This window comes from Macaca mulatta, chromosome 6, assembly GCF_049350105.2.
Source record: "Macaca mulatta isolate MMU2019108-1 chromosome 6, T2T-MMU8v2.0, whole genome shotgun sequence".
Taxonomy (NCBI): Eukaryota; Metazoa; Chordata; class Mammalia; order Primates; family Cercopithecidae; genus Macaca; species Macaca mulatta.
Genome location: NC_133411.1, coordinates 168,051,505 through 168,066,469, shown reverse-complemented (window position 1 = coordinate 168,066,469; position 14,965 = coordinate 168,051,505). Strand labels below are relative to the sequence as shown.

At 34.0% G+C, this 14,965-nt stretch overlaps 1 protein-coding gene across 8 annotated transcripts in view; it reads left to right on the top strand.

Annotated features, from left to right (window-relative positions):
• The window catches only part of RNF145 (ring finger protein 145), a 347,885-nt gene that overhangs the window by 324,069 nt on the left and 8,851 nt on the right, over positions 1-14,965 (top strand). For all 8 annotated transcript variants that reach the window (XM_077937407.1, XM_077937406.1, XM_015141338.3 and 5 more), the window contains 4 exons: positions 5,010-5,245; positions 7,668-7,843; positions 12,011-12,151; positions 12,774-12,956. In XM_077937407.1, the coding sequence (XP_077793533.1) occupies positions 5,010-5,245; positions 7,668-7,843; positions 12,011-12,151; positions 12,774-12,956 (736 nt within the window). The remainder of the gene's footprint in view (positions 1-5,009; positions 5,246-7,667; positions 7,844-12,010; positions 12,152-12,773; positions 12,957-14,965) is intronic.

The following is a 14,965-nucleotide window of genomic DNA, read 5'->3' as shown; positions in this document are numbered from 1 at the left end:
GTAGGAACCGGCCAGTCTTACTAACTTACAAAATTCGTGCATACTCATTTTTTTAAAAAATGGAATTCTCAAAAGTGATTCATGGTGACTTTTTCCACATATAACCATTGTTCAGTGGTTTTTTTTAGGTCTTCTTTTCCCCATGTATAGGTTATGTATTTATAGTCATATTGTACATAGCACATAGTCGCTTGCGCTTTTTATAAGGGTTTTTTTAAGTATTTGAGAAGATTAATTTTTAAATAGAGCTAATTATTACTTTGAAAGATTAAAATGAAACATGTAATATCTTAAATTTACTTATTGCTGTTGAAAGCCATGACCTTATTGTCAAAAATAAATGTTTGGAAACATCAAGAACTTGAGATGTGATTGAAATATTCAGATAGTAGAATGTTAAAAATAGAAGTGTTGGCTAAGGCCTGAAAACAGTATAGATACAATTTAACGTGAAGTACCGGAGCCCTGCTACCAGAGTGTACCATGCCAAAATGCAAAAACGGAAGTGAGAGCAAACCTGTTTTGTGACTTTGAAACTCACCCATGTAGAAGGTGTTAAATGGCCTAATATTAGAGATTAGAGGAGGGTTTCTTCAGAGAGAACTCTTTTTTTCTGAAATACTTCCCCAGCCCTTTACACTAGAGGATTCAGTGGGGTACCATTTAGGGAGTTATGTGTCTTGTGTAGTGAAGGGGGGAATGCTGTGGACTGGGGTCTGAGTTACCGTGGAACATTTTTTTTGTGTGTTACACTTTTATTTTTATTTTCTTACATTAAAAAACATTTTTAAATTGATTTCTGGGGAACACATGGTGTTTGGTTACATGGATACGTTCTTTAGCAGTAATTTCTGAGATTTTGGTGCATCCATCACCTGAGCAGTGTACACTGTACCCAATGTACAATCTTTTATCCTTCACCCACCTCTCACCTTTCCAGGAGGCCAGAAGTCCACTGTATCATTCTTGTGCCTTTTCAGCCTGCAAAATCTAAAACTATGTTGTCCAAAACTAGCCACATGTGGCTGGTAAGCACTTGCCATGTGGTGAATTGAGATTAAGGTGTGCTGTACGTGTAAAGCACATACTCAGTTTTGAAGACTTGCCACAAGCCAGGTTAACTTTTAATATGTCTTGTTAACTTTTAATATAGATTGAATGTCTATATGATGGTGTTTAGGATATGTTAGGTTATGTAAAATATATTGTTGATTTCACTTGTTTCTTTTTACTTTTTGAAATGACACTAATAGAAAATTTAAAATTATATATGAGGCTCACATTATAATTCTAATCTGATATAAAGGACTAGCAATAGGCTAGTTGCTTGTTGAGTGTTTTGACTGTGGAGTGAAAATGCCTTATAGGGTTTTCCTGTATCTTCTGATATAGGAAATTGTGGAGCAAACAATGTAAGTTTTTTGTGAACTAGACAAGGGCCCCGAAAGTCTGTGTAGGATTTTCTTAGGTCCTGTTCAAGCAGGCCTTTTAGGGGGATGAGAAGTCCTCAACAGGGATTGACCTTCCAGATTCCCAGGAGCTGAGAAAAGAGCCAAAAATGTCCAGTGGAGGGTATACACCAAGCACCAAGGGTACTGCTGCAGGTGAGAGAGCCACAGTGATAGGAACAGTTTCAGAACAACCCATAAAAGTGTCCAGGGGAAAATGAATCGGTTTTAGATACCTCAAGTCTAGGAAGCACCAGTACCAGTACCAACCATATTGTTGTAAGAGTCCAGTTAAGTAGGAACCTGCCTACTTCCCTCCCTCTCCTTCTTCCCTACCCGCTTCAGTCCTGGGTGAGTCAGAGGAAGAAGTGCTAGGTCAAAAAAGAGACAGAAGCCAGCTACAGGCTTTCCACTTCCTCTCCCAATTGCAGGTTTTCTATCTTAAAGCATGAAGGTCAAAATTAATGCTTTCCCTAGAATGCCTGAACTCTAGAGTAAGGGATAAGTCCCAACTTTAAATGTGTTTGAAAGTTTCGGTTATTATTAAATTGAGACAGTAACCTAAGCTAGAGTTATGGGACTTGCCTTGGATTTTATCTAGGGGCAGGAAAACCACTAATCTTCACAGAGTGGATTTTAAAAGACAGCAGAGGACAAAAATAATGTTGCTTTATAACTATGTCGTTATGAGTTGGCATATTTATTAATGGTAACATTCAATAATGAACATATTTGCTAAGTTAGAAAGCTTGTAACGTTTTATTTTATGATGGATATACTTGTATTATAAATATGAAGCATATTTCTTAAAACTCTTCTTATCAGTGGCCATGGTCTTCTGTTTACTTAGCTAAGATTCAACTTTCCGAAGTCCATAAACTATTAAGGAGCATGTTTTCTTCCAACTTTGATTTTAAAATAATTTTTTAGTGTTTTTCTTCATTTTAATAACAAACTTTTTTGAAAATAGGTAATTTTAATATGCCATGATTTCCTAGGGTTGCAAACTTCTTGGAGATATTTCTAATAGTGGAATCCTGACATCTAAAGAGTACATTGGGACTTTGGTTTATTCAGAGTTAAAAGTTGAAATAGGCAAATCAGAAGACAAACAACTTGTTCTTTTGGAACTTTAGGGGAGATTCCACTAACAACATATGACTCCTTCATTCTTCTACCTCAGCAGGAGTAGTCTTCTCTTAAATATGCCATATGAGTCATATTCTTCTATGAAAGAAGATAAAGGAAGCCTGTAACCCCAGCACTGAGCGCCACATGTGCTGGCATAGACTTAAGGGAATTTTCAGAGCTTAGAGGAAGTTTACATTGTGCTCAACAAGGACATTTAAGTTTCATAACTATAAACACAGTGGAAGCCAGATCATTTGGTGGCCTCTTGTTTTCTATATAATTAGGAGTCTTTCTCTTCTTTATGCCTTTATGATTGTTTTTCACATTACTTTAGTATCAGTTTTTTAAAGGCCAAAATTAATGCTTTGTGAGATAAAATACCGTATGTGTTTTATGACATAGTAGATTGTTATAAGTGTTTGGTCTTATGTAAAAATGGTTGACATTTTTGTATTTTTCTAACACAGATTGAATTTTCCTTATTCAAAATGCTTGGGACCAGAAATGTTTTGGATTTCTGATTTTTTTAGATTTTGGAATATCTGCTTTATACTACTGTTTGGAAATCCTTAATCCCAAAATCTGAAATCCAAAATGCTCCAATGAGCATTTTCTTGGAGCATCATGTTAGATTTTAGGGCATTACGGATTTTAGATTTTGGGACTAGGAATATCCAACATGTGTGTGGATAGAATACAAACAAGTCCCAAATTTTCATTTTGGTTTTCATTGACAAGAAGTGAGAAAATATGACTAATGATTCTAAATTAATCTGGAAAATTCCATAATCTCCAAGAAATTCTGAAAGAAGCAATGAGAGAGGATTTGTCCAATCAGTATGATGGAACAGGGTGGTACCATCATTAGAATAGATCACTGAAAACAAAAAGTAATAAGTTCTTATACAGACCTAAATATGTAAAAGATTTTGGAGTATACTACAGTGACATTTCAAATTAATGAGAAAGGAGTGGATGAGTCCAGTAGCCAGTTTTGAGATAACCAACTAAACATGTACAAAAAACAAACTTAGATCTTTATTTTCTTATTCCACAGTAAATCAAATGTATTAATTTTTAAGTTAAAATTAAAAATTAGCTAAAAATTACTAAAAGAAAATACAGCTATTTGTATAATCTTGAGTGGGGTAGCCATGTAATAAACTATGGCACTAAAGGTGGGTACAATTAAGAAAAAAAATGGTTTGACTATTTTCAATACATACTTTTATAAGAGAATAAAGTTATTAAAAATATTAAGACAAGGGGCATATTAGAAAAATGCAATCATGTGACTAAGGATTAATATTTCGATCAAGCAGTAAGATATGTATTCTAGTAGAAAAATGGGCAAAGAATGTGAACATTTCACCAAATAATTGCAAATGATTGCACATGTTTTTATATACTTATTGATAATGTTCAGTGCTGCTAGTAACCAACAAAATGCCAATTATAAAAATTTAAGAAATATTCCCTGTTCTTCCCTTCTCTAAATTATACTCACTATGGCAAGTTAATAGAAGAATGGCCACATTATACACTGGTAAATTGTTGCTGGAGGGCAGTCTGACAGTGTGTCAAAGTCTTTAAATTTTTTTTTTTTTGATTCAGTAATTACTAGCCTAAGAGAATATTAGGAAATGTGTTCCAGGTAGTTTATACAAGGATGTCATAATGTAAAAGCTTATTCATATAAATTATTTTATAATTCTGGAATATTTGGAAAAGGCTAAATGCAAATATCATGTCACATACATTCAATGTAACCCAGGGTGTTCTCAGGGGCTACCTTTGGGTTGTGGGATTGTAAGAGACTGAGAGTTTTCTTTCCCATTTTGTTTCTCTGTTTCTGAGTTTAATACAATGATCATGTGTAATCCCCAGTGAGAAGAATTTGTTTAGTTTTTAGTTTTAACTTATGATTTAGTTATTTGGGGAGGTTTACATGGTCCTCCAAAAATAAAGATTAAAAAATTCTCAGAACAAATATTGTTACAGTATGATCTTGAACAAGTGATTGTATCTTGGATTTTATGCTTTCACCTATAGACCAGAACAGTTACATATTGAGTACCTTAGGAAAAGAAGCTGTGTATAAACAGTAGCAACTGAATTGTCACAATACTGAACTAGACATTGTTTAAAGTTTTCTTCGTATTATACATGCCATCACAGACAACCAGTGGAGATTTATGTTGCTCTTTCCAGATCAGCCCTAAGGAATTAGCATTCAAAATTCACAGAACATGTGAATATGTAATTATAGTCAGATGGAGTTAAAGTTTGATTTAAAATATTATCTACAAGATTTTAGTTAGACTTCTTCAAAAGTTGTGTTACTATCCTTATCAACAGTGTTTTTTGGTTGTTTTTATTTTGTGGATGCCAAATGCTCAAAATTTAAATGTATTCTGTTCCCCATTTTAGGTCAGTTGGTGGTGTGTACTTTATGCTCCTGTGTCATGAAAACAAAGCAGATTTGGCTCTTTTCAGCTCACATGCTTCCTCTGCTAGCACGACTCTGCCTTGTTCCTTTGGAGACAATTGTTATCATCAATAAATTTGCTATGATTTTTACTGGATTGGAAGTTCTCTATTTTCTTGGGTCTAATCTTTTGGTACCTTATAACCTTGCTAAATCTGCATACAGAGAATTGGTTCAGGTAAGACTGACAACCACAAACATGTAGATAAAATTCTACATAAATGTTAAGTACATTAAAGTTATAGTTCATTTTTAGTTCACAGTTATGGTACCAGTCATTTTTACAGTTTCAAAACAGCAGCTATTTTCAGCTCAATTAGGAGCATCTGAAAGATTGTTGATTATGTTCTGTTGAGAAGGCAGTAAAGTGAAGTGGTTCTCTTAAATCAGATTTATCTGAGATCATACCCTGATGCTGCTGTTCCCTAGCTGTGTAACCTTGTGATAATTGCTTTACTTTCTGTAAAACGGAGCTAATAATGAAAGCTGTGTTTTCCTCATAGGGTTCTGTGAGATTTAAATGAGTTTAGTACCAGACAATGTTCCATATGTGTTAGCTATTGTAATGAAGACAAAAATAATAAAGAATTGAATACCTATAAGTCAAATCCTGCTTATTCCTTCTGATTATAGTCCTACTGTGACTACAGTTTCTTCCCTTTGTGCCTAATTGAAACAGAAAAGTTAAATAGTTCGGGGTTATAATATGATAGATTTCATTTAGATATAGTACTTGAACTGACTTTGCCAACATAACATGCTTTTTATAAAAGTTTCTCCCCTACTTTTTTCAGCCTTTGCTCTAAGGTAAATTACTCGCAGATACAAACAATACACATTTGGGAAATAAATATTTCTCTTTGGTTTAATTGATAGTTTGTAGTATAAAAAGTAGATTTTAACCTGACTTGGTATAAAAAGAGAGTGTTAAAATGTCACTGTCTTCCACCTCTGGACTGTGTCCTTAAGGTACAGGAAGCTCTCAGATAGAACAAACTGATACAGCTAAGTGAGGTATTCTCTTATGGCCCCAGGGGCAGATCTTTGAGAATACTTTCTCTAAGCTTTTGGCCTTAGCCTGATTCTATCTTCATCTTACACAGTGATTAACTTGGACAGTTTTCCCAGGAGTAGATCTTCCAGAAACGAGATTATTTCTACTGTCAGTGAAGAGCGGCTTCGTGGGGAAGCAGGACAGGAAGGGTTATAGTTGTATTCAGGGTAAGAATGACAAATTTAAGATACATATTTTTCTTTCAGTTCAGTCTTATGAGGGTTATCTTAGTTTGTAATAAATAATGAATATTCAGTAAATATTTATTGAATATTAAATATTTATTGAATAACCTCAGCCTTCATTTTTTAATGTCATATTTAGTTGGTTGCCATAAGATTCATACATCAACTAGATGTAGCTGTTGGAAATACAGGTTATAAAATGTGTGACCAGGAAAGAATTAGATAAGCAAGAAATAGTGGTCTGTTTCTTGAATGGAGAGGAAGAAAAGTATTCTCTGCGTCTTAGTGATCAGTCTGCCTGATAATAATTTTGCAGCTAGTTGGGCAGTTTCCTTTTTCTTTTAATCTTTTCTCACTGGGGAAAATAGAAGTTAATAGACTGGGTTGTAGAAAAAGCTTTTGATTTACTGATGAAAGAATTTTAAATTTAGAATAATCTGCAAGTCAATACTTAAAGATCTTTGTACCTTATTGAAACATTCCGGTATCACATTGAGAGATTCCAGCAAGACCAGTTGACTGCTAGATTTTGGTTTTGTAAGCTGCCAGGCAGAATTCCTGCTGTGTTACCAGAGTCTGGTCCTTGACATAGAAGCTCTAGAAACTTGGTAACACCTATGCTCTTAGATTGAATCAGATTCTGTGATTGATTTTTCCTAGTCAGTTTCATAAGAAGAGTGTTTTATAAACTGGAAAACTAATTTAGTGAGTTGCAGATTATTAAGCCTTTTTTTTTTTTTTTTAATATATCCTTTTCCTAATGTTACTACATTTGGCAAACCAAATGGAAAAACATAGCTTGATAAAAACACAGTAGGAGGAAGGGGAATTGATGTGTATGGGAGAAAAAGACTTGCTAACTATCTTTGCTCTGCAAAAAATTTTTCCAGTGATTAAGTACTCTTCTTCATTGAACTGTTTCTCATTTGTGACATTTCTGAATAAACCCTGAAAGTTTTTACTTTTACTTTTTTTAGCCTACTGCCTCAAGCAGTGTTGTATAAGTTCATGCTAGTCCTGATTATTTTGATTAGACATGAGTGTTTACCAAGTCTTCTCAAACTACCTTCAAGGTTATTTTGTACTGAGTATGACCTTATTTTGACCTTATCCCTGGACTATTAGGGCAATTTGTTTCTATCAAATAAGTGTGTGTCAAGTGTTAATAATAATGCAAAATCAGTAAGTTTTAAAAAACATACTGTTTGTTAACTATATAGGCTAACTTTAAAGGAATTTAGCTGAAACAGTCTTACAATAAAAGAAAAACTAATGTTTTACTTCTGATTCGATTCTTAAGTGTTTTTACAGTGTTTATTAGATGGTGATACAAGAAGTTTTCTTGTCTTGTTTTTATTTAGGTAGTGGAAGTATATGGCCTTCTCGCCCTGGGAATGTCCCTGTGGAATCAACTGGTAGTCCCTGTTCTTTTCATGGTTTTCTGGCTCGTCTTATTTGCTCTTCAGATTTACTCCTATTTCAGTACTCGAGATCAGCCTGCATCACGTGAGAGGCTTCTTTTCCTTTTTCTGACAAGGTAATTTAATAAGAGCCTATGATACTATGTATAACCTTAGAAAGAGAAAACTGATCTAGGAATAGTAAGTTTTGCAGATTACTTTTATCATTCATGTTATACAACTTCGTATTTTGTTAAGATAGGATTTTCATTCACTGGATTCCTAGGTTTGGCAATGCAGGGAGGTGCTGATATAATAATGTGGTTTATTTGACTGCACTATGGACCAGAGTGTAGCAAATGTTTTGTGGAAATGTACATAGCAAATTGTAAAAGTATTTTTTCACTTTCAAGTTAAAATTGTTGGGTCAATCAGAAAAAAGTATATTATAAAAATAACATTTATCGAGTATTTAAAATGTACCCATACCATTAAACACTTTGCCTCACATTAATCTTTACAGCAACCCTGAGAGATAGGTGCCTTTATTATAATTACCATTTTATAGCTGAAGAAACTACCAGGAATAACTTGCCCCAGGTAACACTGCCAAAAGAAGCAGAACTGGCACTCAGACCCACCTGAGTTCGAAGCCTGTGACTTAGTCTGTATACTTTGCTTATGTCACTGTTGGCTTCAGTATCAAGATAGAGTCAGATAATTGGAGAAATGGGTCTATAATAGTACTTTACTGTCTAACCCAGGGGTGTTCAGTCTTTTGGCTTTCTTGGGCCACATTGGAAGAATTATCTTGGGCCATACATAAAATACACTGGCACTAATGATAGCTGATGAGCTTTAAAAAAAAAAAAATCGCAAAACAAATCTCATAGTATGTTAAGAGAGTTTACAAATTTGTGTTGGGCTGCATTCAAAACTGTCCTGGGCTGCAGGTGAGTCAGGCTTGTTCTAACCCAAAATAATTCTAAGACTCAGTTTTTAATATTTAGGGGTTTTTTGTTTTGTTTTGTTTTTTAAAATCTCATGTCATTTGAGTCCTTTTCCCACTTTATTGTGAGCTTATGCTAGATCCACATTTGTTATTTTTTCTACTCTTGAGTTTGAATCTCACTTTCTCAGAATCTAGTACATGAATATACATCTTGGTTCCCTCACTCATTGTCACTTTAAAAAGTAGGGATGAAAATCTGTCCTCCTATAAAGTAAATGTAGGTAGATAACAGTTTTAAGTTCTAGTTAATAGTCATTGTTTCTCAGCCATCCAATATGATGGAAGACTGTGTACTAAGTGGTGTAGGCTATGAGAAATTTAAGACAAGTTTAAATTAAGATAGTTTACTATCCTTAAGGAAAATGTTACAAGGAAAGCATTAACACAGATGTAAATAACATTAAAAATATACGGGACAAAAACCTGTTTTAACAAGTAAGTAGGATAAACTTATATTGGTACTGAATCAGATTTTGAACTTTCTAAAAATGAATAACAATTATAAGTAGCTTCTATAAACATACAGTAAGTTGATGTCAAAGTCAAATACATTTTAAGGATTAATTTCGTATTAAGCAAATTTGACTGCTATTTGTTTTTGATATAAGTATTATGGAGGTTTTGTGCAAGACTTTTTTTTTTGAGATGGAGTCTTGCTCTGTCGCCCAGGCTGGAGTACAGTGGCACAATCTCGGCTCACTGAACCTCCGCCTCCCAGGTTCCAGCAATTCTTCTGCCTCAGCCTCCCAAGTAATTGGGGATTACGGGCACACACCACCACACTTGGCTAATTTTTGTATTATTAGTAGAGACCATGTTCACCAGGCTAGTCTTGAGGAGCTCCTGACCTCAGGTGATACACCCACCTTGGCCTCTCAAAGTCCTGGGATTACAGGTGTGAACCACCACGCCCGGCCTGCAGACTTTTAAAATGACCTAAAACGTAATTGAATTTAAAGAGAAAGAGAGAGACAGTTCTGTGGTTAGGATAATAACCTCAGCGTGGGACTGAATTGGTGGTGCTTTAAACCAGATTGTTACCCGCTGCAAAGCACAGTAAGATGAGGTATAGCATAGTGCGACAGGCTTAACAAATCACTAAGCCATGAATGAATTTGGACTTATTTACAAAGAAAATAATATTGGGATATTCTGTGAAGTTCAGATATCTTGCTAACGTAATTTTTTTTCTCTTCTTTTTCTATGCATAGCCAGGATAGATTGCCTTTTTTCATGATAAGAATGTTATAATTTGCTTTGAGAAGTTCCCATATTGGTCCTTTTGTTAATTTATATCTCTATAAGAGTTGTTCTCTGTTCTTATTTATGCTTTTGTGTGCTGCGTAATGTTTATGTTTCTTTGCCAAAAATCAACTTATTTAGAAAAAGGGATTGGAAGCTTACCAGAATACCCTGACTAAACAAACACACCAACCAACAAAAAAGCACACAAGATCAAACTGCAAAACAAACAAACAAAAAGTTTTTTTTGCAGCCAGAAAGTAGAAATTAAGATTTCATAAAAATGAGTTACTGAATGAAGAGAGGGCAAAGAAAAATTTTATAAATTTTCTAAACTCTTTCACTTCCCCAAAGCTAGGTCGAAACCTTTGGTATTTAGTATGATGTCTTTTGAAAAATAGCACCACATTTTTTTTTCTAAAATAAGATAAAAGGAAAGTGCTATATTTGAATATGTAATTAAATCATATTGTGTGGGTGTAGAATTTTCTCTAAATGTGGAGAAAGGTCCATAAAAATAGAGAAGTAGTATGGACCTTTGGTTAAATTTTCAGTCTTTTTCAATGAGAATGAAGTAAAATTTTAGTTTGTTTTCAGTCATGATTCTCATGTTGTAAAATTACACACAATTTGTTTAAAATTGTTACTACATAATGATTTCAGTGTGAAAATGCCAGACATTTCAGAAATTAAATTTGTAGGAATGTTATAAAATTAATGATTTTTTCTAGTTATTAGCCACCATGATTGGTGGATATTTTGGCTCCTAACAGAAAGTCAGACTTTTTTTCTCATCATAGTGTACATTGGTACCATGTAAAATTAGATGCTTTCACATAAAAACCAACGTATAAGCAATTATGTAGGAAAGATAACTATATAGAAGCATGGAGCTGCGTAGTAAAGGGCAAGCAAGCATTGATTGCCTGAATGAATTCCTCATCTATATAAGTAAAATTCTTCTTTGAATTTTAAAACTTAAGATGTAGATACTATATAGGGGCTGGGAGCATTAGCTCAAGCCTGTAATCCCAATACTTTGGGAGGCCGAGGTGGGAGGATTGCTTGAGGCCAGGAGTTTTAGCCCAGTTTGGGCAACATAGCAAGACCTTGTCTGTATAAAGAATAAATTAACCAGGCGTGGTGGCACGCTCCTAAAGTCTTAGCTACTTGGGAGGCTGAAGTGAGTGGATCGCTTTTGCCCCGAAGTGCAAGGCTGCAGTGAGCTATGATTGTACCACTGCTCTCCAGCCTAGTGACAGAGCAAGACCCTGTCTCAAATATATACATACATACACACACACACATATACATATATGAAAGATATGGTGTGAATGCTAAATCCATCTCATTAGTACATAATAGTACATGTATTTATAAAATACACATAAGTTAATATCTAAGTTCAATGAAAATATTTGCCGGCTCTAGTAGTATCATAGCAAACTTTTATGTTAAAAATTAATATTAAAATTATTTTTAAAGTCTTGAAGTGAATTCTTGGGCATCTTTGGAAGTAACCCCTTTTTTAAAAATGCGTTTGTCTCAACCTAAATTTTAAAATGCCAGTCGTATGTAAGATACTGATGGATTAGGAGGATTGATACACCCTGCTCCATAGCAGTTTGGTCAAATAAGGAGTTGCAGCAAGTATTCATATTATAATGTAGCACAGTGAACAATTTGAATAGCCGACATTTTTCAGGAAGAACAGTGGGCAACTGTACAAGCTTCTTTTGAATACTTGTCAGCATGCTAATTATATATTTCTTAGATGTGAAGATTTAGGCTCTTTGAATTTTACTGCATTTGAAGATGATAGATTATTAAAAATAAGACCTTGTTTCAGATCTGGTGCTATGTGGGTTTGAAGATGAATAAGATGGTTAAATTATTAGTGGAGTAATTGGGTGATTTCACCTCAAATTTTGGTTTAGGATGTTTTAATTAATGAGGATCAGATCAAGCTTGGTGGTTATTTAAAGGCCTCGGATGTTTTTACTCCAAATGGAAAGTTTATGTCTGTTAATTTCCCCTTCTTTTTTTCCAGTATTGCGGAATGCTGCAGCACTCCTTACTCTCTTTTGGGTTTGGTCTTCACAGTTTCTTTTGTTGCCTTGGGTGTTCTCACACTCTGCAAGTTTTACTTGCAGGGTTATCGAGCTTTCATGAATGATCCTGCCATGAATCGGTAAGTTCTTTCCTTGAATACTTCTAGAAATGTAAATACTATAGATAACTCAAGAAAGTAATGATGAATTTCTTTGGCTGATGAATTTTAGAAGAAATGGAATTGGAGAGTTTTTTTTTAATGGTTGCAACATTTGGGTTAAAGTACTGTGAAAAAATACATTTGCATGTTAAAGAAAGATGTATTTTTATTGTATGTATTAATACATTATGAATATTGGACACCTTCCTTTCCTAGATTTCTTTAAGAGATTTTCAGAAGCTTGCTTTCTCCCATTTGAAGTTTAACCCTGTTAAAATCTGATTTCTATATAGTTTTGATATTAATATCTGGCTTATTAACAAAGTCGGGTTGGAAAATTTCTATTTGTCTTAGAAGTTATTATTTTTGCCCTCATCGTGTGGTAAAATAATAGCTATTATGCCTTTGCACGTGTAGTGATATATATGACTGTTTCATTAATGTTATAAAGTTAATATACTGATCAGGTTTTTAGTCTGAATTAAGTCAGAATAGATTTAAAAATACGTAACAAGAGTCTAAGACTTTGGATTATTTTTCTCTTTGAATTAAATGAGATTCAGATTATTTTATGTTTTCTGAAAATGTATGCTTTTTTTAGGGGTATGACAGAAGGAGTAACGCTGTTAATCCTGGCAGTGCAGACTGGGCTGATAGAACTACAGGTTGTTCATCGGGCATTCCTGCTCAGTATTATCCTTTTCATTGTTGTAGCTTCTATCCTACAGTCCATGTTAGAAATTGCAGATCCTATTGTTTTGGCACTGGGAGCATCTAGAGACAAGTAAGAGGCCTCTTAATATTCTTTAAATTAACTCAATGTAATATTTTTTACATGCATTTGTTGTCTAAATATTTAGGGAATATTTAGAGACAGAAAAATGGATATGGGTAATTGGTATTAGCTTAGGTTAATTCAACAAGTTGATGTTTTTATTTTTCCTGTATGAGGTGTTTGACTTATTTGACTGTTGTTTTTTCTCTCAAGATTTTTTAGTTAAAAATCGCATCAAAGGCCATGTAATTATAAGTTAACTTTTTCTGCTTCAGATGAATTTAATACTTTTTATATTTGTCCAGTTTTAAAATTAAGAGCATAGAGCATAAAATTTAGTCTAGCATAATAAATGTAACAAATAATATGTAATTTTATTCTGTGTAAATTAAAGGAGAGAAAGCATCAAGTGAAATGCAAATGAAGGAGAGGAAAATAGAGGCTCTCAGGTAATCATAAAATAGACATTTATGGAAAAACAGCCTCATTTGATGGAGTTTTAGACAGTTTCAACTGACTGGATTATAGGGATTCTTGACAACTTATGGGACCAAATGAAATTAATAGTTGGATTCATGTACATCTTGCATTACAGTAAAATTTTAAACTCTGTATAGTTTATTGATACATAGTAGTAGTATATATTTTTGAGGTACATGTGATATTTTGAGAGCTGTATACATTGTATAACGATTAAATCAGGATAATTGAGGTATCCAGAAATTTTTGTGAGGGATAAAAGCCAAACTGTTATTTAGTTCCTTAAAGATACAGTCTTTTTATTATAGTTTATATAAGGAAATTCTGTAAGGAATTTCTGAAAATTCGGTGTCACTGTTTTTTTTCTAGTGCTCTATCTACATTCTGATTATTGATTATAGAAATACATCTGAATTTATTGCTTCTTTGGTAGCCTTTTATGAGTGAGGGAACTGCTAATATCTTGGGAGGTAGAATTGTATCAGCTGATTTCTAAAACATTCCAAATTGGCATTTGAATTATAGTACATCCAATTCATCTTTGTATCCTCATAACACACACCGCCAAACATTCTATAAAATTTTCTCAAGTGGTAGGATGGCTGAAAAATCAGTTTAAATAAGCTCAGACTCTCAGACATGTTTCAGATCTTCTTAATCATCATAACTGATCGTAGTTATTTCACATTTGTTTATGAGGTTTAAGGTTTCTCAACTGAGGCATTTAAAATGTTGAACTCAAGGGTGAGTGCAATTAAATAGCCACTTAGTAGATCTGAAAAGTAGATTTCTTTGACCTAAGTATAATTAGTATTTTGTCATCTCTGTCAATATCATTTGTTATTAATCACACTAATTAGTATATATTGATAAAACTAATATTTGGAAAAGAGAAAAATTGTGTTGCTGTTGTGGGTCTTCCCAGGATATTGAACTATCCTCACTACTGGCTTTCTCCAAAATTAGATGCAGAGGAGATGTAGAGAGAAAGGAGCAAACTGAGAAGTGTTGTATGTGGGTTTGGGGTACTTCGAATTGGTGTCTGTGTTATTCCTTCTGGCTGCAGCTGCATTAACCTGAGGCAGGAGAGGCTGCCCCCTTGGCTGTGGGAGGAAAAATAGACATGAACTGTTCCGTTCTGTTCTTCCCTCCCACCATTGCCTACAGTAATAAGAGAATAACCGCCAGCTACATGCGAGTACTTTTTAAAACAAATGAAATAAAGTTAAGAGAAAAATGCCACTTACCACAACTGACTCAAGAACTAAAAAGTTGAATAGTTCTATAGCGGTTAAATAAATTAAAGCAGTTGACAAACATCTTGAGCCAGATGATATTACAGGCAAGTTCTACCAAATTTCAAGGAACAGTTATCCCTATTTTATTTATTTATTTATTTATTTTTAGAGATGGAATCTCGCTATGTTGCCCAGGCTGGTCTCCTGGGCTCAAGCAATCCTGCCTCAGCCTTCTGTGGAGCTGGGACACATGTGCACACCACCACACTTGGCAGATTATTTAAAACAAATACTTTCAAA